Raw genomic sequence first — 24,487 nt, forward strand, 5'->3', positions numbered from 1 at the left:
AGAGTCGCATTCGAACCATATGAAAGCCCAGACGCTCTGCCATGCGCATATGGAACAAAGCCGCATTTCGTGCCTCGGCCCATCTTGTGAGTGGATTCTCGTTTCCCCCATGTTTTTTCTAAAGGCCTGTAGGTTCCTTAAAGGTGCGGTTGCCACGTTTTTCAAAGGTTTGCTTTGCCTTATCAGTTGTCCTTATCTCGCGTACTACTGATTGGGCATCGCACCGACAAAGTGCATGCTCGTGGTTTTGTCCATACGCATCCTTTTCAATTTCGTGGCGATATTTCTCCTTGTGAACTGCCAGAGTGTATCGTTCGAAGCCAGGGCGCCCGAACGCAAAAAATGCCTATCTCATGGAGATTGGGGCATACGAAAGAAGCGAGCGCCGTAGTTCGAAGCCCTTCTTCGTATGGTCGAAATACTGTGCATCCATGCACCTGGACCAAATGACCTTTTCAGAACAAGCAAAGCAGAATTCTCACACTCTTATTCGTACATGTAGCGATCCACAAACGTAACGCGGTGCCCTATCCTTGCCATTTCCTACGGCGATACGATCTCGACATACCAGCTTCGAAAACAAAATCAAGGGGGACGTACTCATGCTGCAATATTCTACGGGGTCAAATGTCATCAAGAGATTGAGCTCAGACGAAGAATGTGACTCGAGAGCTGAATAAACTGAACATCCATGCTGAGCCCTGCCTCTTCATACCGGGTCAAATTGAGTTATTGTTTTCCAAGAGTAGGGTATGATGTGCGCAAAAGCGAAGTGAGCATACCAATGTAATCGTTCGACCAAGTAGGGAAATCAATGCGCGTTATGTGTGAGAAGTGCGGCATCGAATTTCGGCGCAGAGATACACGATGAAAGATGAGCTCATTAGGGTGATCAGTGTGAGCGTACGAAGATGTGCGTTGCACTATGCGCTCACTTCTCCATAGCCGCCAGAACTTTGTGCCTGCAAACTCCACAGAGAGAGTGGTAGGTAATGAGCGAAAACTGTCATCCAAGTCCACGGTTCTGATTAGTTCTGGTACATCTAGGCGCGAAGGCGCTCGATTCACAGCAGTGAGGCACACATCGACAGGGGCAAAGGGACACAATATGGGCACATGCGTCTCATATTGCCACCAGCATGCACGCGGAACAAGTTGTTCATGCTGAATTTCGTGAATTACCACTAAATCCATGGGACCCCATGGCGTTAACCCGCGATAGTAGATGCGCTCTGTTTCGAGTTCATCCATCGACATTTCTGTCCAACCGGGTATATATGGCGTTTGCGTGGTTGCATTGGGCAGCTCAGACTCGAAAAAAAAAGCTGGTGCAGAAATGTGTGAGGTAAGAGGTTGAGTTATGCTTGGCTGGTCTTTCCATAGAATGTGCCCAAATGTGAGCGAGAGATTCGATTCCCACGGTCCATCAACCATGACCGACGGGTCGGATGTTGGCTCCATTTGGTATGCCCTTGAAGCCAGCCAAGCCAAAGGATCCACGAGAGAAGCGTCATTTAAATGACAGAGTACGTTGGGTAGGTCACTTATCCCACCTGAGAGACGGGTCCATGTGCCGAGAGATACATTGAATTCGTCTGATGGATCAGCCATACTTGATGGACAGAAAGGCAAAGGTGACGCAGTTACGTGTCTGTCAGGCGTGAAAGACCACAGGTTTTCCCATTGTAATGATTGCACATGCATTTGCTGCTCCAATAACATTGTGGCTTGTTGCGCATGATAAGGATGCAAGAAAGCAAGCTTCGCGTCACCATTATCCTGCGATACATGGCACTGAGTCCGTTTCATTATCCAGGGCAGCGTGTGGGCTTGTGGCCTGTACGGTGTTGACATATATTGGATGTCCCTTTCAAACGTTTCTAACCAGTCCTGCATATTTTGCACGGCTCGTTTGGTTCCGGTGATCGCGACCCCAACGTCATTTCCACTTTTTCCCATATATACTTGGGCACCGAAGTTTTGAGCTGATTTAAATAACAATGCACCGCATTGTGTAAGTAAAAAGACGCTACTCATGGGCAAGCGAACAAATATCGATGCTGTCTCTTCATTTGGATCTGTCAGATTGAATCGCTGTTCAAGGAACGCTTTCACAATCATAGCCTTGGGTGTAGATGCTTTCATATCTTTGAGGTTAGCACTACGCGCAAGCTCATAGAGCTGTTGCCGGGTGAAAGAGTCACTCATCCTCGTGAAAGTATGCGTCCAAACTTTTTTGGCATCATGAGATCGAGATTGAGCGAATAGCTTGTCCAATTCCCCGACCGTAGGTTTCTCATCCAAAGAGCCGGTCGCAATTTCCGAGCGCCATCGACGCGTCAAATGGATGATATTGAGAGATTTTCGAAGCTGTGTCACTAGCGGTCTTCGAAGCATAAGATAAAAAAATTTCTCAGTGGATGCATCAATTATCCACATTGGGTATACTATATCCACTATCACAAAACAGATTAGTTTGTCTTCTTGGCTTTTCCAGTGGTGCGTTTCTTTGACTTTTTGGTCAATGTAGCGCTATCCTCCTCTTGAGCTTGTTTTTCCGAGTCTTGCTCGTCGAACCTAGTGTGTTTGCCCAGCTTTGTAGCAGCATGCACCATACGCTTTGAGGCATCTGCATCTACACGGAGTCGATTGGATTGCTTATCAAGGTCCGGTGGACCAACCTTTTTAAGTTTGTCAAAGTATGCATGCACGCGTTCGAGTTCTGCATGCACGGGATGCGTGCTAGGATCAATCCCCTTGGTCTTAAGATACATCCAAATCATATCCAAGTATACATAAGCCGCGCTAACAAGCATTTTGGAGGCAGTTAGTCGATGTTGTAGTGATACATTAGGGTCATTTGCTCGGGCTGCTGCATCTTTGGCCTCCAAGTCAGAAAGGCACTCTTCCATGCGTTTACCAAACGCTGTTTGCACATTCTGCTTCACGGGACCTATCTGTTCACGCAGTTTATTGACAATGTCGGTGGGGTCGCTGACTGTATGCGCATATGACGAATGAGACATGATGGTATATTTCCAATGGCTGGGCTTAGTGGCCTTTTGCGATTTTTTCGTTCAACGTCTTGTGCGTGCAACAACACTACCTCCACAACATACTTCTATGGCATCACACGTCGAAGCGCGCGACGATGTGAGGCAGAGGCAGAAGGCACGCTAGGAGTACGAATGACCTCTTCCACCCACTCACCCACACGCTCTTTAGCACCAATACGAACCCGATCAGCAATACGTGACCATTCACGTCGCATCGTGCAAATGGCATCGTCGTTCAAATTTGGTAGCAGCGTGCGTATGTGTCTTTGTGCACTCGAAGTGTCGCACTGGATAGATCGCCTCGAACCAGCAGGAAGATCTCGCAAATTTCCAGCGGACCAATGACGTGTCTCATGCGTTCCACCCTCTTCATTCTGGATGGCCCAAGCCAGCTCCAACAGTTTGGTCTTATCACCGCGCGCGTAGCATCGAAGAAACGAAGTCCATCCTGAGCGTCTGCGTGTATTAATGAACCAAAGAACAATCTGACTGTATTTCAACCGCATGCTGTGATCTCGTATAAATGCGTTCGTCTCGGCTAGAATCATCTCCTTTTCCTCTCGTGACGGGAAGGGATGTCCCAAGTTACGGAGAAACCAATTTCGCATGTTCTTTGCATTCAATGCTGGATCGCGTCTATCTGAGCACGATGCACCTCGAACACTGGGTTGCTTTGCGGTGCTTCTCAGGATCGTAGCAAGCTCCATATTGGCAGCCGAATGAATGCACTGCATTTGCATGCGTTCTTCATGCAAAAGATGAGCCAGCTGTTGTAATCGATCGCTCACTCGTGCACCCAACTGAAGTGTGGCATTAGTTAGTGTACCATGTTCTTGCTGCATTGAAAACTCGCGTCGCACTGTTTCCGTCAACTGCCTTAGCTGTGCATAATACGACTCATCCACATCACCAGCCAATGCGTTCAAAAGTGTGCATTCAAACTCCAAAAGTTTCTGTCGAATTTGCTCCTGCGTTAACATGGGAGGAGGCCAGCTTGTGAGGCTTAATTCGATCCTCGCCTCATCGCTGGTTGGCTCACAGATCAGAGCTTGACACAAAGGACGCTGTCCCCACTCTCCACCTACACGTGTGGGCACACATTTTATCCGTAGTTTGGTGCTAATGCCCTATCAGCTATTGTGAGTCTATGCTATAGGTGACATAGCGTATGCGAAGCACTCAAGACTAGTAGGGAATGAGCTCAGTGTACTCTTGAGCGTTGTTGCTATAGGAGATAACGGCTTCTTGCTCAAAGTTAGGAACAATTAACATCGCCGGAAAGCATCCAGCGCACTGGCACATGCTACGTCCAACCGTGATCGAACAGATTTTCTCTTTGTGTCGTGAGGGCGTCTCGACCCAAAGAACCTCCACTAGCATGCCGCCGGCGCTTAGGCCGCCCGCTTTGTCTCGACTTCCCCTTAAAAGGTCAAACCTGTTTGACAAAACGCTCTAAATGCGTCCCGAGCTTGATTTCTTAGACGAGTGCCTTCATACATTACGCGACTTGCGAACAGGACATGCACCTGTTCTTCAAAGTCCTATAATGGATATGCCCGATGCGCATTTGAACTTGCAACATGTCTGTGCTCAATCGTTTGCAGCTGCTTTGCGAAAGCGCCCTATCTCGAGTGAAGTACACGACGCACTTGTTTCAATGTATGAGCGCAACTTGGGGCAACTGAAGCACATGTACACGGAGCATTTCCGCGATGCTCAGCAGCGCTGGGGATCTGCACGCCAAAGAGCCCTTCCTCAGATCCAGCGATTGTTTGAAGTCCAATGCCAAATGGCCGCATGTGACTTACAACATGCTATCGTTACGCTCGTTGACGAACGACTTGAATTGTTTGCGGCTGATGCAAGCGCACCGCAAGAATCGCACAGGCCTCACAGTGCTCATGCTATTGCGATATTAGAACGTGCTTTTGAACATACACCTAACATTACGCAGGCCGAAAAATACAAACTCGCCCATGCAACAGGGCTGCAACCACGTCAAGTCACCATCTGGTTCCAGAATCGACGCAATAGGCGATCAAATGCGAGGCGGACAACCACACTAGAGTCAGATTTTATGTCTCCCGACCCAGGGCTTCCCTCACCGCCGCCGTCACGACTTGAAGATCCGTCATTACCTTCTCCTATAAGGAAGTATCCACATGATCTGAAGCAGGAAAGTAATGGCATCATCAAGCGCGAAGGGAATCTCTCCACCGCCGTGCCGGAGTGGTCGGGCACCGCGTCAATCGAACCTCCCGCAATCGATGGACCAGCACAGTCCATGACCTTCTCTTCCTCGCCCCTGCAACACGGAGACGCGGCACTCTCTCCTTCGACGATACAGATGCACACACCGGCCCTAGTACCTTCTGTGGTAGCACCGTCGTCTCCTACCATGCTGGCATCAGCACAAGCTACCCCTGCGTCGACTGCCGCATCTATGTCGATCATGCCAGCAGCGCCTCCCCTGTCGTTGGACCAGCTGCTTGACATGGACAATGCACGGCAGTGCGTGGTGTTTAGCCCACTAGACTCGCTACCGAGACTAGATTTTGACGACTTGCGACTTGACGTGACGACGATGGAGAACTGGCTTGGCATGCCATCTGCGTCAGGTGTGTCGTCACTGCACGTGCCGCCGATAAGCGCCGGCGCGATACGTGCTGCTGAGGTGGCACTAGCTCACTCGCTCAATGCGCCCGATGAACTCATGGGGCGGGCTGCCGACGAGGGTTGGTCCCTATCTGAGCAGATAACGCCTGTATGGAACGTCCCTGCCGAGGCACACCAAAGACTTCATCCGGACCCGGCTGTTCGCCTTGACGGTGTGATGCTTCGACGAGACAGCTTTGCCAAGTTGGAAAGACAAGCGCCACCCCCATCTGCGCCATTGATGACGACATCTCATTACGCAACATCACCACTGTCCATGGCGAATGCTGTTACGGGAGCACGTTGGAATCACGATGCCATTGCACCCAGTTTGCTTACGTGCGATTTCTCTCGCATCATATCGTCCCCCTTAGTGCCGTAGGACCCAACATAGTAGTGGAGGCATCAAATGATTTGTGATTGGCTCCATTCCTGGAAACGTTCTCCGATGGCGTGCAACTTACATCTGAGTGCGTCGCCGCCCCTTGCCTGTCAGAAGATTCACGTAGAAAACGGACTCCCAGGCACATTCATCTTCTGCTCACCCGTCACTCCCTGGTATTCGTACCATTGTCATTGACAATGACGGGCTCATTCGATAAACAAGCCGGGGAGAAAAAAATAGTAACGGAGGAGGGCTCCCTCAGTGACTTGCCTTCGGACGAAGAGACCCGGCTGGGCCACCCGGGATCGTCGCCCGATTCCAAGACCGAGGCCGGTGAAGATTACCCCCCAGCTGAAGTACACTATGACGAGTTGCCTCAAGGCAGGCAGCTCGGCACTATATCCGCCATCTTCCTTATGGTAAATCGAATCCTGGGTACAGGTGTCTTCTCTACGACATCCACTATATTGGAGCAGAGCGGAAGTGCTGGTATGAGTATTATCTACTGGGTCATCGGCGGAGTCATTGCTGGTTGTGGGTTTGCCGTGTATGCTGAGTTTGCTACGGCGATGCACCGCAATGGTGGTGAGCTTAACTATCTACAGCACGTGTACCGCAAGCCCAAGCATTTGGTGGCGTCTGCTTATGCTGCACAGGCTTTGCTACTTGGTCAGGCAGCCGGTAATGCGAATGCCGCGGGTCAGTACTTCTTACGAGCAGGCAAGGATCCTAACCGAGTGGGTGAAGAAACTGACGAATGGAGCTCCAAGGGTATCGGAATCGCGGTCATTTTGTCTGCCTTGTTCATGCACGCTGCCTTGCCCAAGTATGGCCTCATTTTCCAAAACACCGTTGGTCTGTTCAAGGTCGTTATTCTTTTGCTCATTGTGTTTGCTGGCTTTGCTGCGCTTGCCGGTCGCACAATCGGTCCAGCACCAGACAACCTGTCACACGCGTTTGTCAACTCGCGCTCGGACGTGTATGGTGTCTGTCAATGCATTTACAATGCTATCTGGAGTTATGTCGGATACTCCAACTTGTTTTATGCGCTGGGTGAGGTCAAGAACCCCGCGCGCACCATGAAAATTGCAGGCATTGTGTCATTAGTCACTCTAACCATTCTCTACGTACTGTGCCAGGTGGCTTATTTCGCCGCTGTGCCTATGGACGAGATCTTAAACAGCAAGCAGATTATCGCTGCTGCGTTTTTCAAGCACATGTTTGGTGAACGCTCTGCGAAAGCGCTTTCGGTTTTTGTGGCACTTTCTGCCGTTGCAAATGTCTTTGCTGTTCTTTTTGCGCAAGGTCGCTTGAACCAGGCTCTTGGGCGTGACAATATTATTCCTTTTGCCAAAATGTTTGCCTCGAATCGCCCTTTCAACACGCCCCTCGCCGGTCTGTCGTGGCATGCTATCGTGACACTGATTCTCATGCTGGCTCCACCTCAGGGCGATGCATACCAACTTGTGCTTAGTCTTGCACAGTATCCACTCAATGTCGTCAACACCGCCGTGGGGCTTGGTCTTTGTCTGACCTACGTCCCTGTTTCGTCGCGTTTCCGTGTGCCCTGGCTCCGTGAATGGAGGCCCACCTTTAGGGCGACGCTTCCTATTGCTATCTTTTTCACGCTCGTGTCCGCCTTTCTGGTCGTGGTGCCATGGATTCCTCCCCCCTCCGAAGAAGAGGCGACCTTCAAAGATATTTGGTATGGCATGGCCCCCTCTATTGCTTTGGGCTTTTTCGGTGCCGGCGCCCTTTACTGGTTCTGCTGGTATGTTTTGATGCCTGCGGTCGGCAAGTACAAGCTTGTCGAGCGCCAGTCATCCTTGAAAGACGGCACGCCGATCACGGTATTTGATCGCGTGCATCCATCGGAAGTCGATGACCATGTATCATATAATAGTTCAACCTAGTGTACTTTTACGATAGCTACGATTCAACCCGATCCTTTTCATGACGATACACCCAAGGTGCGGAATACGAGCTGCATCGTCCGGTGCTGCGTTGGCGTCCACGGTCGTCCTGGGGAGCGATACGATGTCTGCAAGATGTCTTTCAGCTGCGCTCGAAGCACGCGGAGCGCCACGAGAGACGGCGCGTCGTATGTTGACATGCGTACACGGTTGTGGTCGATATACATGCTCCGACTCGTGTGCTTGAACTCTGCATCACCGCCCACCAGTAGCACCATGCGGTCATCCACGACGGCCGTTTCCCATGCATACAGTCGGTGCGAGTATACAATCGCATGGTATAACACAAAATGGGTAGAAGGCGTCCCTAGCGCACGACGTGCATTCACTGAAGATGGGTGCACGGCCGCTGGCTGGTTGTTGGTAAGGGTGCGCATCTGCTGGGTCTTCTCATCAACCTGTAAGAGCTTAGGATACATGGCTGTGACAAGCGCTAGGGTAACCACCGGGACGCTCTGACCATAGGTGTCGAGGTGCGCTGGAATGTCCATCAAACGAGGGCGACCCTGTCGAGATCGACGCCGAGCCAGGGCATTGCGTGTGTCCGTGTCGACCTGCACGAACCCAGTATCGATCAAGTATGAAAAGTATTGCTGCCGAAGCTCTTCGATTTGATATAGTACATCAGCACTGAGAGAATGCGCTGAGCAGAACGCCTGGCCTTGGTGGCGAGATACGGACGAGCGCCATGCGCGGAACATTTGAGCGAACGCCATAAAGTCGCTCTGCGCCTCGGTCGAATGGAACGCCGCACGTCCACGACCTGCCTCGCGACCCATATTTCTGAGGAAGGGCGACTTGGAATTGAGAACAGCGGCGATTGACAGAGCTGCATCTACGCAGCCGAAGAGCACGGCCACGAGCAAAAACTTGGCGAGGTGCACGTCCAGAGGCATATGGCACAAGTGGCGGCCGAGTGGCGTGATCTCCTCGTTCGGCGTTAGGGCCTCGACATCGACCAGCGACGCCACAGCGCGCTGGATGTTGGCCGCGAGTGGCGGATCAAGCGCTTGTGAAAGTGCATCTTCAATGCTGGCACCGATGCGAAGCGGCATGACTTTGAGCTGCAATGCGAGTTCCTGCAGCGATAGACGCAGCATTTCCGGTATGGGATGCGCATCCAAGTACTCGTCATGCCGCTTACGGGTAAAGAGATGGAAGCAAATACCGTGCTGAACGCGTCCAGCTCGTCCGCGGCGCTGCTTTGCGTTACTGCGTGCAATGAAGCAGTCAACCAGTCGACTAATCTTGCGCTTCTCGTCGTAGCGCATTTCGCGATGCCGTCCCGAGTCGATCACACACGTAATATCTGGGATCGTAATACCTGTCTCGGCCATATTCGTTGCAAGCACAATCTTACGCATGCCTTGCGGGGGTGGTGCAAAGGCGGCCGTTTGCTCGTCTGATGCGATGCTCGAATGCAGCACATGCACCTGACACTCAGTCTGGAACCGGCGCAGCTCACTCAGATGCCGCATGCATTCGCGAATCTCGCCCATACCCGGGAGGAAGACGAGGATCGCGCGGCTAAATGACTCATACGCGGGGTCTGAGCACAGACGCTCTACGAGCGCCGCCAGCAGTTCGTAGGGAATCTTGTGCTCGTTCAAGTGGAGGAGTGTATCAATGGTCTTGGCACTGTAGCGCTGCGTGTCTTGTATGCCTGGCACGTCATCGACATCGTCCTCGTCCTCCTCGATGTCATCGATATTTGTCTTGAGATCGACCTTGTTCATCTTGTCTGTCCGAGCATAGGGTGACTCGAGGTCGAGAGTGTAGTCGCACATTTCCAGCACATCCTCCAGGTAATGCACGTCGACAGGGAAGGTCCGGCCAGGGACAGCGAGCGTGGGGCACCCGTCAAAGTACGCACTTATGCGCTCTGCATCCAATGTGGCTGACATGAGCACAATCTTCAGGTCAGGTCGCTCTTGCATCAGCTTTTTGAGCACAATGAGCAAAAAGTCCGACTCAATGGACCGCTCGTGTACCTCGTCCACGATAATGTGCGTTACGTCATCTAGCACAGATGACTCGAGCATGCGTAGCACCATACCTGTAGTAGCATATATGAGGCGTGCATTCGCGCCAATTTGACTTTCTAGACGGATGGCGTAGCCCACCAAGCTCTCTGGCGATCCCATCGAGCGTGGCTTTTCACCCAGTTCCTGTGACACCCGCTCTGCCAACGTTATAGCAGAGATTCGCCGTGGCTCCGTGACATACATTTTGCAGGGCTCACCACGTGCGAGGCAGTCCTCCATCAAGTACGATGGCAGCTGCGTAGACTTGCCACAGCCCGTCTCACCACTGAGCACCACCACCTGGGACGTAGCTACGCATTGGAGGATGGCATCTCGAGCCTGGTAGATCGGCAGGTCGCGACGACCTGGCAGCATGGCCTGATACGCCTCCGAGGACATACGTCGTGTCCACATGTCACGCAGTGCATCACTGGGCTCACGCGCACGCGTGGCAATCGGGGCTACTACAGGCTCCATGAGTGTCTTGCGCTGCTCGCGTTTCGGCGGTGCTGGTGGCACGCGCCTCCTCAGCGTATGCTGCACATGCAGGACCTCGTCGCGCAGAAATGCATTCATCTGCTGGGAGCGCAGACTCTCTAGCTCGTCCCATATATCGCGGAAACCGGGCGACATGTGCCGTTGGACTTGTCGCTCGCGGCCAAAGCAGTTGAGGGCAATGGTCGCGACGTAATCGTCGGCCAACGTCCGGGACGCACATCCCTCTTTGGTCAGCCTGAATGTGTCCACCAGTGGCGGACGCCCGCCACTTGCAGTCCATTGGATTCGCAGCTCACTGCGGTGCACTGTGCCGGACGAAATGGGTATAAATTTGTACGAAGCACCGGGATCCACATGACGAAGCACGTCACTCAGTAGGGACCGCGGCGTTCGCTGACTACCTTGCGTAGCAATGGAGCGCAGCTGCACACTTGCGTCCGGTGCAGCAGGGGCAGGCTCTTCTAGCAGGTCGAACAGTCCCTCGTCCTGTGGCGCCTCATCCTGCTCTTGATCCGGCGACGCCGATAATTCGTCGAGCTGCTCGATATCGGCGCGACGCTGTTGTCGCGCCTCTTCTTCACGCTGTAGCTCAGCTGCCTTGGCGGCTTCGTCAGCTTCGAGCTGGCGCATACGTTCACGGAATCGTTGATTCGACAAGCCGCGGTGGAAGTCAGGCTGCATCTCACTCTGCTGCATCATGTCCTTAGCACGCGCGGCCAGCCGGTCAAGCCGCTTGCTTGCCTCAGCATGCGATAAGAGCGAGGCAAGTTCGTCGTCTGGGACACCTCCGAGCAGTTTGCTGCGTCGCGCGCGGTCTTTGTCCACTTGTAGCGCTACTATCCGTGCTGTGCTCCAGGCATCATTCGGGTGCTCAATCACGTCGACAAGTGGATCGTCTTGGTCGAGCTGTGCGTTTAGATCCTGCAGCAAAGTGTCTGTCTGTGCACGAATACGTTCCACCGTCTGGGCATCTACGCTGCTGGCTGTGACGACGCGCACGTCCTCTTTTTTGGGGGCTGTGTCTTTCGCCACCAGAGCAGGATCCTGCTCGGCGCGTGTGAATGTATAGCCCTCGTAGACAGGCGGAATGGACTCGTCCATAGAAGCGGCTTTGGGTGCGGCGTACTCTTGTGGCGTGTCCACATTGAACGAGAGCGCTCGGTACGTCTGTGGCTCTAGCTGCGCCACGAGCCATGCCACGCACTCTTCCGTCTCGAGATTGGGTGCATACAGCAAAGCCATCGTTGCTTGTTCGCGCGAAAAGCCGAGAGATAGGAGTAGCTCCCAGAGCGTGAGTGCTCGCTCCAGTGCCTTGGCCTCGGACTCTGCTGGGGGAGATACGCCGAGCGTATCGCGGAGCATACGTTGCCGAGGGTCATCTGCCAGAAAATTGACCTGTTCGCAGTCCGTGATAGCCTCAGCATCATGGCGCACCATAGCCAGCGTTTCGACACACACTCCCGCATCCAAGGAGGCCGGCAAGAGCGTCTTGGCAAATCGCTGCTGAAACTGGATCGTCTTTCCGCGGCGTTGCGTCTCTTTCTCGACCTTGGGATAGACAAGCTGCACAAGATTCTGCAGGGCCTGCAGTTCTTCCGCTTCAGGGTCGAAGGCATCGCTGCTCGGCGCCTCCTTTGGCACGGGGGGCGCCGTACTTTGGCTCGCGGCGGAGGGCGTCTCATCGGGGGTTTTGGATGCCGCTTCCGCAGCTTGTGGCGCCTCTTTGGGTGGCGCCTCGCGCTTCGGTTGCGACGTGGTCGCAAAGCCGCGCTGCACGTTGGACTTGAGCTGCAGCTTTTTCTTCTTGGCCATAAAGAAAGAGGCCTGCGTGGCAGCGTCACCTTTTTTTCATCCGTGCACCGACCCCGATCATCGGGCGAGTGGCCCAAAGGCACTGGAAAGCCAGGGAGCCATGTGCCACGTATTTCGCCCACCATTCTCATGGAGTCCACATCCGACTCGCGGTCGCATACGCCCATGTCCGAAGCCGTAGGACATGGTGCATCAGCTGGGCCTACTAGCATGGCGCGAACGTACGTATGCACGAGCTCACATCCAGTTCTTCGCAAGCGCGGAATCAACCTGTCAAGCGTTACGACGGCGAGCCACTCTCCCGCACCGATGTGCAGCACGCGATGCTTTGTTACCTGTTTTCCGACACACGCCGCGTTTTTACGAATCCACGAGCGGGTACACGCGGTGCTCCCATGTCGACGTTTGTACACAGCGTCGCTCATGGCGGCCACGAGACGCAAGGATCGGCCTCCAACGCGAATGACTCTGACAAGTCGGCGCTCTCCCATGCACCGCCGGCGGTGCAGGCGTGTGTAACTTCCGCTATGGCTGGCCCCCATCCCTCGTTCGTGTGGCCGTACGGGCAATCCGCCGGCTCAGCACGCCGCTCGGACGAGTCTCCAGAGGAGAAAGAGGCGTGGGAAAAGCGGTGCTCGGACTACTTGACGTGGCGCGATGCACACTACCCCATGTCGATCACGCCTGTGAATGAACTGACGGACGAGGACAAGCAGAATGACGCTTGCATGGCATGGGCTCATCCCGGAGCCGAGAAGCTCACGTTCAAAGAACTCTATATCGAGGCTCTGATGAACAGCGGCAAGTGCACCAAGAGCATGCGTGAAAAGTGCTTTTTGGACGAGGAGTATGCCGAAGACTTTTCGAAGGTGTGCCTGCTGGTCAATGTAGGCCGCATTAATACCACACTCGCGTTCTACCCGGAGATGAAGACGATTTTGCGCAGCTATCATCCCCTGCCATCGCTGCAAAAATCCGAGAACACGCGTCGTAATATGCAGGACGCACCGCGTATGAAGTCATTGCTCAAAGCTGTGCTTCTCCCATCGGAGCGCCCTGGTCCTCCTGGCGGCTCAGGCACCGCCTCGGCCTCAGCCAAGCACGAAGAAGGCACAGATACGGAGGAAGTACCCACGGACGTGGCTGAGGTCGCTCGGCGTCTGCGTCGTCAGCGGTATCCGCCGACGTCGGTCGTCACGCTCATCTTCCTATTGACGCAGCAGTCCACGGATATTATGTCGATGCACTTCCCTCCGCCATTCGACGTTCACTCCCTCTTCTTCCCGCAGGCATCGCACCCCGTCTCAGCCAAAGACCGAGCGAATGTGTTTCTGTGGCTCTTGTACCACTACCTCGAGGGCCCTGCTGCCCTGCCGCCTGGCGCGCCAGGCACGGAGAACCCCTTCGACGATGATGTCTCACGCGCCGCACGCCATCGTGCGCATGAAGCCTGGATTCAACAGGGATCGGTGCCGCTCTCTGAAGCGCATCCACTGTGGCAAGGCACGCCGAATCCAGCCTATGCCAAGTGGTGCGAGATGTACGAGCATCTGCTCGATCCAAATGGCGACACTTATGCGTCTGCCACATCCCGGCGCTTCATCAAGAAGCGCGGAGCCGACCCTACTGACGAGGCAGATGTTCCAGCATGCCCCGAGTCGCACACGGATCGACTCCTCGTGCCTGCGATGCCCCGCATGTCGCCGGACGCGTATGCCCGCGAGGATGCAGACCCACCTGAGGAAATCGCATGGGGCAAGCAAATGCAAGAAGAGCGCGCAGCCTTCCTTGTACGCTTTCAGGAAGAGGAGCAGGCCAAAGTGCTTGCACAGAGCGGCATACTTGACGATCCCGAGCATGGTCGGTACGACGAGGCACGACCTAAGAAACGACTGCCGATGAATACCCAAAGCTGTTATCCACTGGCCAACATCCTCGCGAACGCCGCCGCGGCAGGATCCCACGCTGGTGCCTTGACTCGCTCGCCGATTGGATTTGTGAAGCGTGCGCGTCTCTCGTCACGACACTCTCACTCATCACGGGACCACCGACTCGCGTCATCTGACTTGCACGATCTAGACCTGGATATCGATGGTGATGAGCATGGTGACGAGCACTCTCAAAATTCGTTTTGGGACTTGGACCTGTCCGCAGCTATGGGCTCAGCACCGGCCCCTTCCATGCTCCAACGCGCTTGGGAGCGTATCAAGCTGCATGCTGACCAGGACGACGAGAAACACGATTCTGATGACGACACGAACGATTCAGATGATGAGGCGATGCTTGCACGCCAACTCCTTGTCCTTCGGCGCACGCGCGAGGCTCGAGGCGAGAACAAAGCGCAGGTAGCGGCCGTGTAACGTAGGTTTTTCTCCACTTCCATGTTTCGTGCTAATCGGAGTCTTTCGAGCGACGCGTTCGAAGCGTACCGTTTGGCCCCGCGCCAAGATGCCTATACGCGCATATACCCATTGCCAAAGCGTGTATATGTACACAGTGCTCAGGCAGGCGCGAGACTGGGATACAAGGAGCTCAAGGCCCAGGCAGACTACCCCGTGGCGGCCATCGTGCAAAATGAGCTGAGTTATGTCGCAGAAGATGGCTCGCTGATACATGCAGCAATCGGCATGGATATCTCATTTCGAGTGCAAGATACGCCATATGCGAATGCCGGTGTATTTGATGGGTCGCAATGCATGCCGACCCTTTCTCGCATGGGCAATGCATGGGTGCTCAGTGGAACTGGGACAAGCCTCCTTGCGATACACGGAGACGCACATACGCAAGTGGAAGTGCCAGGCGTAGAACACGACGGCGAAGCCATGCCATGGCACGTCATGCATGCACAAGAATCGTATGCTCTTCTGCAACGAGCTGTCCGCCACTCGCCGTCGACCTACTTTGATGTGGTGTGTGTGTCCCTCTCTGATGACCGCGCACATATCCTGTGGCACGTCACCTGCGACCATCCTGTCACATATGCATTGTGCAATGGCCCTGAAGCTTTGTTGGCAGCAGAAACACCCGTCTCCCTTCCTACGCGAGACACCCCCAAACCGCTGCCCTGGTACGCCTGGAGTCAGACCCCTGACGATGTGAGCTGTTCCATCACTCTGCCCCTATCTGTGAGCAAAGATGACGTTCGCGCGACATTCAAGCCTCAGGGATTCTCCCTGTCGTTATGCCCGCCTCACGCCCGCATCTACGATCATCCACCACAGAGTGCTGAAGAGCATCTCCTGCAGGGCACCATGGAAAACTGTACATTATGGGCATCTATCCTAGCAGACGAAAGTACATGGTCCTGGGAGACAAGTCCACACAACGCGAAGCTCGTTTTGCACATGACCAAGGCACATTCAGGTACACGTTGGCCGAGTCTGCTGGTCAACGACGATAGCGTCCCAGAGACGCTCGATGCCACCGATATGGCACCTATGATGGATCGCCTCGATCCATACACATCCTCTCGCCTCTTACAAGATGGTTTGGAAGACGAAGACTTTGACATGGGCACACCATGGCATCTTTCGTACATTGATGCGAATGGCAAGGTACTCCATGCCCAAGACCAGGTCTCGTTCCTCGCACGCAGTATACCCTCGAGTCGTGATCCAGCTGTGCTGCTCAAGCATGATATGGATGGTCATGTTTTCACACCACCCTCGCCCATCTCGTTCTTTGCATGGACGCACACAGAAACTGTGCCGGCCATCAGCTACGTTCTTGCATCCAAGCGCGACGCTCATCCGATATACATGTACCGCGGCACGTCCATGACATGGATCATAGCCGTCGAGACGCGTACGTCCACGTCACAGAGTCTGGTGTATGTATATGGCATCGGACACAACGAAGCGGGGCCGTCGACGTCAGGTTGGTGTCGTATACACCCACTAGAAGTCGGACCCGTGCTGGATGTGATGGTCATACCGTCACGACATGAGCTCGTGTGCTTGTGCGAGTCTTCAATTGCGATTATCACTCATGCGCTGCTGGGATGACACGCGGGAGAATCGCTGTTTCAAGTAATATTTCACTTCCGGTAGGTCTGAGAATGTCTTGGGCATTCCATCCAGTGCTACAAAAGGTCCCTCCAATAGACTCTCGTAGTACTCTGGAGCATGTGGGAGCTGAGTCCGACCCTGATCAACCCACTGTTGGGCCTGCTCCATCGGAAGCCAATATTCCACGCCTGGGTGGAAAGACAAGTAGTGCTGGCAAGTAAGCAAAGGCGTCACGTACCTTTTTTCGCTTGAGTCGCTGGGAGACCAAGTCAGTCGAAATCACCTGCTGTGAGTATGGGTCCACGTACATGCAAATGCAAGTGCCGCATCGATGGGACATTGTGGAAGCCCGATTGAACACCCCATACCGTATGGCCCCAATCTGCCTCCGATTCAGGATAGTATGCATATGCTCCATCAGGGCGTACACGAGACTGCTTCATAGACTCATGAATCCTTACCACGAGTCGGTCTCTTGCGTCACTAATGCGTCGCAAAATGTCTCGCGCAAAGCGACTCTTCAGTAATGTGGATATCGATTCCATATCACTCTCTGGGACTTCTGTGCGTTCTTCGTTATAATTTACATAAAATGGAATCCGGGGCAATATAAGAAAATGATACTGCGCTTTAGGGTAGCCATCACAAATCGTGTATGTATACGGGTCGGCATCGACCAAGAGTCCTTTGGGAAAGGTCGATATATCTTTATGCTTGGCAATATATTTCAGCGCATCATACCACATTGCATTTGGCGGAGAAACAGACCACGGCTCTGTGCTATGCGCGAGTAGCAACGGCGCAGTTCGAGACATGGCCTTGCTTGCCATAGTACTTGAACAGGGCGTAGGCGGACGTGGAGCGTGTTCCTCCACGTGATAGAACGCGACCCCTGTGTTGTTTATTCCTATAGCCACGTGGGCAACACTTGAGAGGGGCGCCTGGTCTGACCTACGTCGCACGGCTCCTTGTGGCAATCGACGAGGCTCGACATGCCTAATCACGTTCCTCCAACAGGCATTCGACGCTCGCGCCGAATCGCAGAAAAGCGTGGAGATGCTTGCACTGAACAAAGCCCACCACCCATGCCATCCGCGCCCCGACTGGAGGCCGATACACCCCAATTTGATGGCCCACGCCCAGCTTGGGTGACGGGCCAAGATACCCGATCTGACACACTACCTGCCTCGCCTAAACGAGGTGCGGGTGGAACAGAGTTTGAGCCACGTGTGCTTCCTCCATTGAGTCAACATGCCATCAAGCATATGCCGATGAACAAGGGCACGCTTGGTATGGGTCTCTCTTTTCCAAAGCACACAAGCAACAAGTCCTTGACTGATACCACCCAAAGCAAATCGTCCCGTTCTCCTCGAAAAAGTGTCTCATTTCACGAAGTAGGAGAGAGGTCCTGTGAAGATTCGTCCGACTTCGCCGCAACCCCCACCCCCTTAGCGCCGCGTATTGGCACGCTCGAGTCCGGTCGTTTCTCTCCCCATTCGCAGCCCGAGAATGACGGCCTTCTTGTATCAGAGGATCATGAGGAAGCAAAGGTGCCGCCTCGGCATGTGTCCTCTCGCATGCAGCACTCTGCATCAATACGACGCGAGGCACCTATTCGGTTGGATACCATGCCGTCGGATGGCGATGTCATTGGTCTTGGTATCGACATTCCCGAGATACAAGATCCTGTGGAAGGAGTTACTGCTTCGATTAAGGGGATGTCACTCGAAAAGGCGCCTTTGCGAGAGCGCTCAACGAATGCTGGACCAAAACGAGTTCCATTTGGAGAAAAACGCCTCACACAAGATACCTTGAGAGACAAGAAGATGCAGTCGAGTTTCAAGATTTCGAGTCAAAACAAAGCCGAGGCTACATCAACAGCTTCTACGAGCAAGTTTGTGGACGAAAATGGACGTCCCATCTCATATACCATTCCTACGAAGCGATACATGCTCCCGTCGTGCCGCAAAGCACGTAGCAGCATGTCTCAGTCAGCGATGCAGCGTGATCGTGTTATGTTCTCTGTATCATACCAACATGCCCACAATCGCACAACAACACAACCTTCGATTCATATCAACCAACATTCTCGGCGAACCTATGCTCTACGCTAATGTCTAAGTGCGCCCAGGCAGTGGACCAAGCGGGCACAACTGGAAAAAGCGCTCACGCGGAATAAACACGAGCGCTGCGCGCTTGTGGGGAAAGTCAATCAGCTTTTCCACATGTCCGCCACACAGGCATTCGTACTCCACCATTTTGGTATTGCTGGCGCGTGGCTCACTGACGACACGCATCGTGCGCGGGTCTAGCAGGAACAGCATGTGGATGAGACTGCCCATCCAAGATCGCACCCTATGAGGACCACGAAACTTTTCCTCACCGACCAATGCGTGAAATCCACGGTCAAAGTCGCCTGCATCGTAGTAGGTACGAAGAGACGTTTCCTTGGCGTAGTAGATTTCCATGTAACCAAATGCTTCTCCATTCCATTCAGCGATAAGTGGTATGTGATCGCTCGAGGCCTCAAGGTCTTCGAGATATTTTTTGTGAGCTTCCCGTGGCATATTCTGGCGCCAGCCCGTGTTGACGCGGTCTGTTGCATGCCATGTATGCAGCAAATCTACATCAGCATCACAATTTGAGCGGGCGCAGCGGAAAGAAAGAGTCTGTCCCACCTCAGGAACATAGCGTCGGTATAGGGGCTGTGTCACGTCGGAAGCAGGAGGACGGAAAGGATGCAGTGGCGCAGCTGCTAGACCCTGTGGTGCGCACTTGTACGACGCCTGCACCATGGGAAAAGCTGCATTGGTCTCCATGAACGGCACCCAAACATGTGGGCCGCCTGGTCCCGCCCCCTGCCAGAAAGCTGCGCGCGATACAACCAAGGTGCCATTGTGTAGCCAGTCTTGCTGCTGAATGTGATCGGGGTGAGGGAACGCAAGGCCAGAAGACAAAAGTGGCTTACGCCATGCACAGCCATCTGCTTCGAGCACAAAGTACTCTTGGTCAGGCCATAGCGTGAAGAGTACATAGGTACAAGCCCAGACTTGCCAAAGCGACAATGATATCGGGAGCGAGACGCGTGCCATACGAAGCGCGCGTGCAGCAAACGAGTTGTCATTGGGCTCTTCAGATGGGTGGGTGTATGGTTCACAAGGCGCTACTACGCGCACATGCGGCACAGCGAATGCATCATCGTTGGTTTCTATGCAAAGGTGGTGCACAGTGCGCCCCCTATGCTCGCCATCGTGCTGCACATGCACGTCGAGACGAGTATTTTCCTTGACATACAACGCGTACAACTGTGGCTTGACGATGACGGGCGCATGAATGTCGGGCTGTATCAGGGCCGAAGCTGCCATGTCAGGGCCAAGGGTTGAGCGAAAAAATCCACAGAAATGGAAGCGACGATCAAATCGATCGTGTCGTGTTCACCAACCCGAGATCTTATCTGATATTCGCGCGCGTTTTTTCTCGCACATGATTCGCCCTTATGGCATGATCATTTAACCAAGCTTTACCCCCCAGCGAATTTGGAAACACATTAGCTGAAAAAACACAAGACAAAACGCGATAGCTTCTTCTTCCTACTCGGCGATGGACCTTGCTACTGAGATGTACGATCACATCGGTGTGGGTTTTGGGCCTGCGAATCTCGCCCTGTGCATCTCGCTGCACGAAAATGAACGTGCCAAGGCAACTGGCTTCTCGATGTGTTTCCTCGAGAAGCAGACAGAATTTGCTTGGCACCCGGCGCTGCTCCTCCCTGGAGCCCAGCTGCAAGTATCGCCACTCAAGGACCTTGCCACCATGCGAGACCCGACGTCCTCGTGCACGTTCCTCAACTTTTTGCACGAGGAGGGACGCCTCATGCCGTATATCAATCGCGAAGAAAAAGTGCCAAGCCGTCGCGAATGGAGCGCGTACCTTGCCTGGGCTGCCAAGCGCATGGACTCGTATGTGCGATACGGACGTCAAGTGGTGGACATTGTACCGATGGAGGAGAAGGGCGTATTGTCGTACTACCGCATCGAGTGCGAGCATGTTGAAACTAAGCAGCGCGAGTCGTTCTTTTCACGCAACGTGAGTCTGGCGGTCGGTGGCTGGGCCAAAGTTCCTTATGTGTTCCAGTCGATGTACAAGTACCCCTCTGATCAAGGGCTTTCGCGGGTCGTGCATGCTTCGACGTTCCTCCCGCAGATCACCAAGTTGGCGCCGCTCCTTCATCGGAAGACGAAGCCTCTACGCTTCGCGATTATTGGAGGTGGTCAGTCGGCGGTTGAAATTCTGTGCTATCTTCGGAATCAGTTTGCGCAGGCAGACCTTGACATGATCTTCCGTGCGTCGGCGCTCGTGCCTTCCGACGATTCGCCGTTTGTGAATGCCGCGGCTTTTGACCCGTCGAGCGTATCCACGTTTTGGCAGAGTACAGCTCGGCAACGTGCAGCACAGCTTGCTGAATTCAAGCGCACCAACTATTCAGTCGTGCGCCACGACTTGCTGGGCCATGTCTATGAGATGGTATACGACCAGGATATTGACTACCGTGAGCCGATGGAGGAGGACAAGGGCAAGATTCGTCTGCTCAGCAATACAGAGCTTGTCCGTGCCGAGCAGCTTTCGAGTGAGCACGGCGAAGATGAAGGCTGTATCCGGATTGACACCTGCACGAATGCAGGCGAGGTGCTCGAGCGCTCTGGCACGTACGACGCCGTGTTCCTTGGCACGGGCTTTGAGCGTGATCCGAGTCTTCTGCCCTTTGTCCAGACGCTAGCCAAGTATTTCCCGCTTCTCTCAACGCAGGGCGCTGCCCAGCTGCATGAGCAAGAGTTGGCGCTGGACGACCAAGTCATGCATTCACACGACCCTGAGAGTATGCGTGCACAGGTGCGTGGTATTACGCGCGATTACCGCCTGGTACCCGCTGACCTTTCGCAATGGCGCATGTCGCTTTCTATGCCGACGGATGTGGCTCAGTGCGTCGCACGGAGTCAGTTGGGCCGCGAGGGATGCCGTGAACCAAGTCTGCCGCCATCGCGAGCGGCCTCGCTGCCTGATACCAGCGCTGCTCAGTCCGAGGCACCCGCAGTGTCCGGCCAAATATTTTTATTCGGCTGCAATGAACGTACGCATGGCTTGTCCGACAGCCTCATGTCTATGGTCGCACACCGAGCGGGCATTGTGACAGCGTCGCTTCTGCATGCCAAGGGTATGTAACGAGCTTACTACCTGCGCCGGCCCGTGGGCGCCAATGTCTGGAAGAGGCGCTGTACGTCTTGCGAGCTGATCTCCAGGCCTAGCCCGCTCTGTGGGTAACATGTAAGTAAAATTCGACCTAAGCGTTCCACCTCTGCCGTAAACATGTCTTGACTGGACTGCCACACCTGCTGTAGCACATGCGCCAGCTCAATGTGGGTGAGGGCCGTCGATGCGTCTTCGTCGTCGAAGTGCTTTTGAATGCGTTTGGACAGCGCCTCGATGGCCTTGCGCACGTCCTTTTGTGATAGATCACGCACGAGTTTCTTGGCCGACGAGCGAGAAAAGTGACTGTGCAGGGCCACTTCGGTGGCCGGTGTCGTCGGCAAAAGGGTCTCGATGCCGTGGCAGAAGTCGATGACCTTGCCGAGAGGCCGACGAAGGATGGTCTTGACGTAGCCCGTCAGACTTGTTTCAAACTGCGTTTGTGCTTGTGCCTGGACACGGACGAGGGCCGCGTTCGGTGGCGTGCCCGGCTTGATGCTGGTGTACAGGTGGAACACATTCATAATCACCAACACATGGTGATTCAGCTGGCCCTTGTCCTCGTCCATCATCGCACCCGCTGTCTGTGGGATCGACTGAATCGTTGTCATCAGCGCGTGGGCAATGCGATCGTATCCTTCATCGACGGCGGTGCGCACAGGCAGCGCATCCGCCTCGCCCATCTGCGCCTCCATACGAGCCACGAATCCAGGAAAGGCCTGGAACACGGGCAAAATGCCGCAGCGTCGATGGACGGACACCTTGGTCTGCTCGACAGCCTGCAGCTGTCCATGCAATAAGCGGCCCAGCTCTGCATGCAGCCGCGTCGAATTCTTGTGCAGCAACTCTGCCACACCTGCACCGCCTGCCCGCTGCGTCAAGGTCCGTTGCGCCAGTTCCGTCTCGACAAGCATACCCACCACAGACCATGCGTTCTGCTGGTACGCCTGCGATACAAAAGCGTCGAGTTCTGGCACGACTACCGCAAAGATTTGGTGCATCGCATGCTCGAGTGCCTGCTGTGGGCCCTGCGTCGGAAGCGCCATCGTGACAGCAGCGCGGTGCTTATAGTATGGTTCCAAGTCCATATAGTCCGCAAATGTCAGGCTGTCGTCATTGATCTGGAGCAAGTCGGCCAGAAACGTCTGCTCAGCTGATACACGCGCTAGCAACGACGCCAAGATGCGCTGTAGTGCCTGACTAGGGCCGTCGTCGTGGCGTGTGCGCCCAGCATGTTTGGCCGCCGCACCAAACACTCGCTGCAGCTCGGTACGATAGCACTGAGCTTCAAATGCCATGTACATGTGGGAGAATTTGTCAAAGAGATCCGGCGTCGTCTCACGAAGGTACAAGGCGAGGCCGCAGTACTTTCCGAGCCATTGCTCCATGACGTCATGCGGCGGCAACGTGGGCTCGGATGCCATGGACAGCTGCGAGTGCTGCAAGTCGTTCAGCTGGGCATGCATCGCACGCTCGAGCTCCGACTGGAACTCTGTCACGAGCCGCTCGTTAAATTCGCGCGCTGCGGCTTCAGACTGCGCAAGGTGCTCGGCCATACCCTTAGTATCCACGCCTGCCATCTGCTTGTGTTTGTCAGGTCGCGACTGCAGAATGCTCTTGTACAGCGACGAGGCCGCCGACTCCAGGTCCGAGACCTGTGCGCCCGCCGAAAAGGTCGTTGTGGCAAGTTTCTGCATGGCTTGTTGATCGACCTGGATCGTCGATAATAGCGCCTCGACTTCCTGCAGCAATAGGTGCTGATTCGACGTCTGTACCTGCAAGCCGCGATTCTGGCTCTGAATGAAGCCAATGTCTTCCGAGCGGCTGAGCAGCTGCATCTTGTAGCCTGCTACACTCGCGTCAAGTCGATCGAGCTGCAAAAGCGCGTTGTCAATATCCCTGAGCACACGCGCAACGCGCTCATCCGGTTCGATCATGGCGTGGATCCCTGACGACTCGAGCGCGGCGAGCTCTTCCAGTAAGCGTTCCTCGATCACATCCGCCGTGCCAAATCGTTTGGGACGCACATCTGGTGCCGCATGCCGTGCTACTTTCCACTCGAATCCCTCGAGCATCTCTTCCACCTGCGACAGTGTCGAATTTTCGTCATCTCGTGGCGCCACGAGCGCCGTGGATGCTTGTGCTGCCGTAGGCCGAGTGAGTCGACGCTGTAAGATGGGCCGCGGCGGCGCTGTGGTCACGGCAGGTGCGGCTGATGCAGACACTTCTTCGACCAGGGCCGGCTGCTGCGTGCGTTGCGGGACTGGCTGAGGCTCACGACGAGGCGTGCGCTGCGGCACACTGGGCGAAGCAGCCGTAGGCGGGGGTGGCTGCGTCATGGGCGGCTTCTCAGGTGGCGGCTTTTCTAGTATAGACGGCTCATACGACCACCCACTTATTTTGGGGAGCGCGCCATGGGCACGGTGCACGATCGTAGCCAGGTCATTGAGAAAGGGTATAGGGTCCTGCGACGCGTCAATTTCCCAGCGGTGCGTGATCGAAAAAGTGACCAACACGTTCGAGCCTTCGCGCACTATAGAGCGCACATGCGATGCTTCCCATTCCTTTCCGATACTGTATGTGCCATTGGCATTGCGTCGCGCCTTGTACACAAACGCACGCTGCTGACTCGGACTCACGCCCAGGATAATATACCGCGTCTTGCATGAGGGCGCTGCCTGAGATGCCGCATTGGCATCCGCATACTCTCGCACCTTCAAGTGCGATATGTATTCATTGTCTGCCACGCGGCTCTTGAGCGCCGCCCTGATCTGCTCGCTCATCGTCGGTGGCACAACCGCCACGAGCCGCGTCGAGTCGCTCCTATATGTTA

At 54.5% G+C, this 24,487-nt stretch overlaps 13 protein-coding genes across 13 annotated transcripts; 6 read left to right on the plus strand and 7 right to left on the minus strand.

Annotated features, from left to right (window-relative positions):
* Positions 1-729: 729 nt before the first annotated feature.
* On the minus strand, positions 730-2,397 carry MRET_2623 (uncharacterized protein; the record flags this gene model as incomplete). Its single annotated transcript, XM_027629250.1, has 1 exon — positions 730-2,397. The coding sequence occupies one exon, from the start codon at positions 2,395-2,397 to the stop codon at positions 730-732; it is 1,668 nt and encodes a 555-aa protein (XP_027485075.1).
* Positions 2,398-2,471: 74 nt separating this feature from the next.
* On the minus strand, positions 2,472-3,026 carry MRET_2624 (exosome complex protein LRP1; the record flags this gene model as incomplete). The annotated part of the gene is made up of 1 exon (XM_027629251.1): positions 2,472-3,026. The coding sequence occupies one exon, from the start codon at positions 3,024-3,026 to the stop codon at positions 2,472-2,474; it is 555 nt and encodes a 184-aa protein (XP_027485074.1).
* A 95-nt stretch (positions 3,027-3,121) lies between these two features.
* MRET_2625 (homeobox domain protein) lies at positions 3,122-4,036 on the minus strand (the record flags this gene model as incomplete). The annotated part of the gene is made up of 1 exon (XM_027629252.1): positions 3,122-4,036. The coding sequence occupies one exon, from the start codon at positions 4,034-4,036 to the stop codon at positions 3,122-3,124; it is 915 nt and encodes a 304-aa protein (XP_027485073.1).
* A 476-nt stretch (positions 4,037-4,512) lies between these two features.
* MRET_2626 (homeobox domain protein) lies at positions 4,513-6,093 on the plus strand (the record flags this gene model as incomplete). Its single annotated transcript, XM_027629253.1, has 1 exon — positions 4,513-6,093. One exon carries the CDS (start codon positions 4,513-4,515, stop codon positions 6,091-6,093), a length of 1,581 nt encoding a protein of 526 aa, XP_027485072.1.
* Positions 6,094-6,293: 200 nt separating this feature from the next.
* Positions 6,294-8,009, plus strand: MRET_2627 (methionine permease; the record flags this gene model as incomplete). Its single annotated transcript, XM_027629254.1, has 1 exon — positions 6,294-8,009. The coding sequence occupies one exon, from the start codon at positions 6,294-6,296 to the stop codon at positions 8,007-8,009; it is 1,716 nt and encodes a 571-aa protein (XP_027485071.1).
* Positions 8,010-8,047: 38 nt separating this feature from the next.
* On the minus strand, positions 8,048-12,403 carry MRET_2628 (ATP-dependent RNA helicase DHX29; the record flags this gene model as incomplete). The annotated part of the gene is made up of 1 exon (XM_027629255.1): positions 8,048-12,403. One exon carries the CDS (start codon positions 12,401-12,403, stop codon positions 8,048-8,050), a length of 4,356 nt encoding a protein of 1,451 aa, XP_027485232.1.
* Positions 12,404-12,532: 129 nt separating this feature from the next.
* On the plus strand, positions 12,533-14,763 carry MRET_2629 (INO80 complex subunit 1; the record flags this gene model as incomplete). Its single annotated transcript, XM_027629256.1, has 2 exons — positions 12,533-12,624; positions 12,651-14,763. The coding sequence occupies 2 exons, from the start codon at positions 12,533-12,535 to the stop codon at positions 14,761-14,763; spliced, it is 2,205 nt and encodes a 734-aa protein (XP_027485078.1).
* Positions 14,764-14,784: 21 nt separating this feature from the next.
* On the plus strand, positions 14,785-16,407 carry MRET_2630 (uncharacterized protein; the record flags this gene model as incomplete). Its single annotated transcript, XM_027629257.1, has 1 exon — positions 14,785-16,407. One exon carries the CDS (start codon positions 14,785-14,787, stop codon positions 16,405-16,407), a length of 1,623 nt encoding a protein of 540 aa, XP_027484846.1.
* On the minus strand, positions 16,372-17,240 carry MRET_2631 (DNA 5' AMP hydrolase involved in DNA repair; the record flags this gene model as incomplete). The annotated part of the gene is made up of 3 exons (XM_027629258.1): positions 16,372-16,620; positions 16,649-16,693; positions 16,719-17,240. 3 exons carry the CDS (start codon positions 17,238-17,240, stop codon positions 16,372-16,374), a joined length of 816 nt encoding a protein of 271 aa, XP_027484847.1.
* Positions 17,241-17,402: 162 nt separating this feature from the next.
* On the plus strand, positions 17,403-18,524 carry MRET_2632 (uncharacterized protein; the record flags this gene model as incomplete). The annotated part of the gene is made up of 1 exon (XM_027629259.1): positions 17,403-18,524. The coding sequence occupies one exon, from the start codon at positions 17,403-17,405 to the stop codon at positions 18,522-18,524; it is 1,122 nt and encodes a 373-aa protein (XP_027484848.1).
* Positions 18,525-18,527: 3 nt separating this feature from the next.
* MRET_2633 (N5-hydroxy-L-ornithine N5-transacylase) lies at positions 18,528-19,775 on the minus strand (the record flags this gene model as incomplete). The annotated part of the gene is made up of 1 exon (XM_027629260.1): positions 18,528-19,775. One exon carries the CDS (start codon positions 19,773-19,775, stop codon positions 18,528-18,530), a length of 1,248 nt encoding a protein of 415 aa, XP_027484849.1.
* A 235-nt stretch (positions 19,776-20,010) lies between these two features.
* Positions 20,011-21,630, plus strand: MRET_2634 (L-ornithine N5-monooxygenase; the record flags this gene model as incomplete). The annotated part of the gene is made up of 1 exon (XM_027629261.1): positions 20,011-21,630. One exon carries the CDS (start codon positions 20,011-20,013, stop codon positions 21,628-21,630), a length of 1,620 nt encoding a protein of 539 aa, XP_027484797.1.
* An 8-nt stretch (positions 21,631-21,638) lies between these two features.
* Positions 21,639-24,437, minus strand: MRET_2635 (exocyst complex component 1; the record flags this gene model as incomplete). Its single annotated transcript, XM_027629262.1, has 1 exon — positions 21,639-24,437. The coding sequence occupies one exon, from the start codon at positions 24,435-24,437 to the stop codon at positions 21,639-21,641; it is 2,799 nt and encodes a 932-aa protein (XP_027484798.1).
* Between the last annotated feature and the right edge of the window lie 50 nt (positions 24,438-24,487).

The sequence above is a fragment of the Malassezia restricta genome, chromosome IV, assembly GCF_003290485.1.
Source record: "Malassezia restricta chromosome IV, complete sequence".
NCBI lineage: Eukaryota > Fungi > Basidiomycota > Malasseziomycetes > Malasseziales > Malasseziaceae > Malassezia > Malassezia restricta.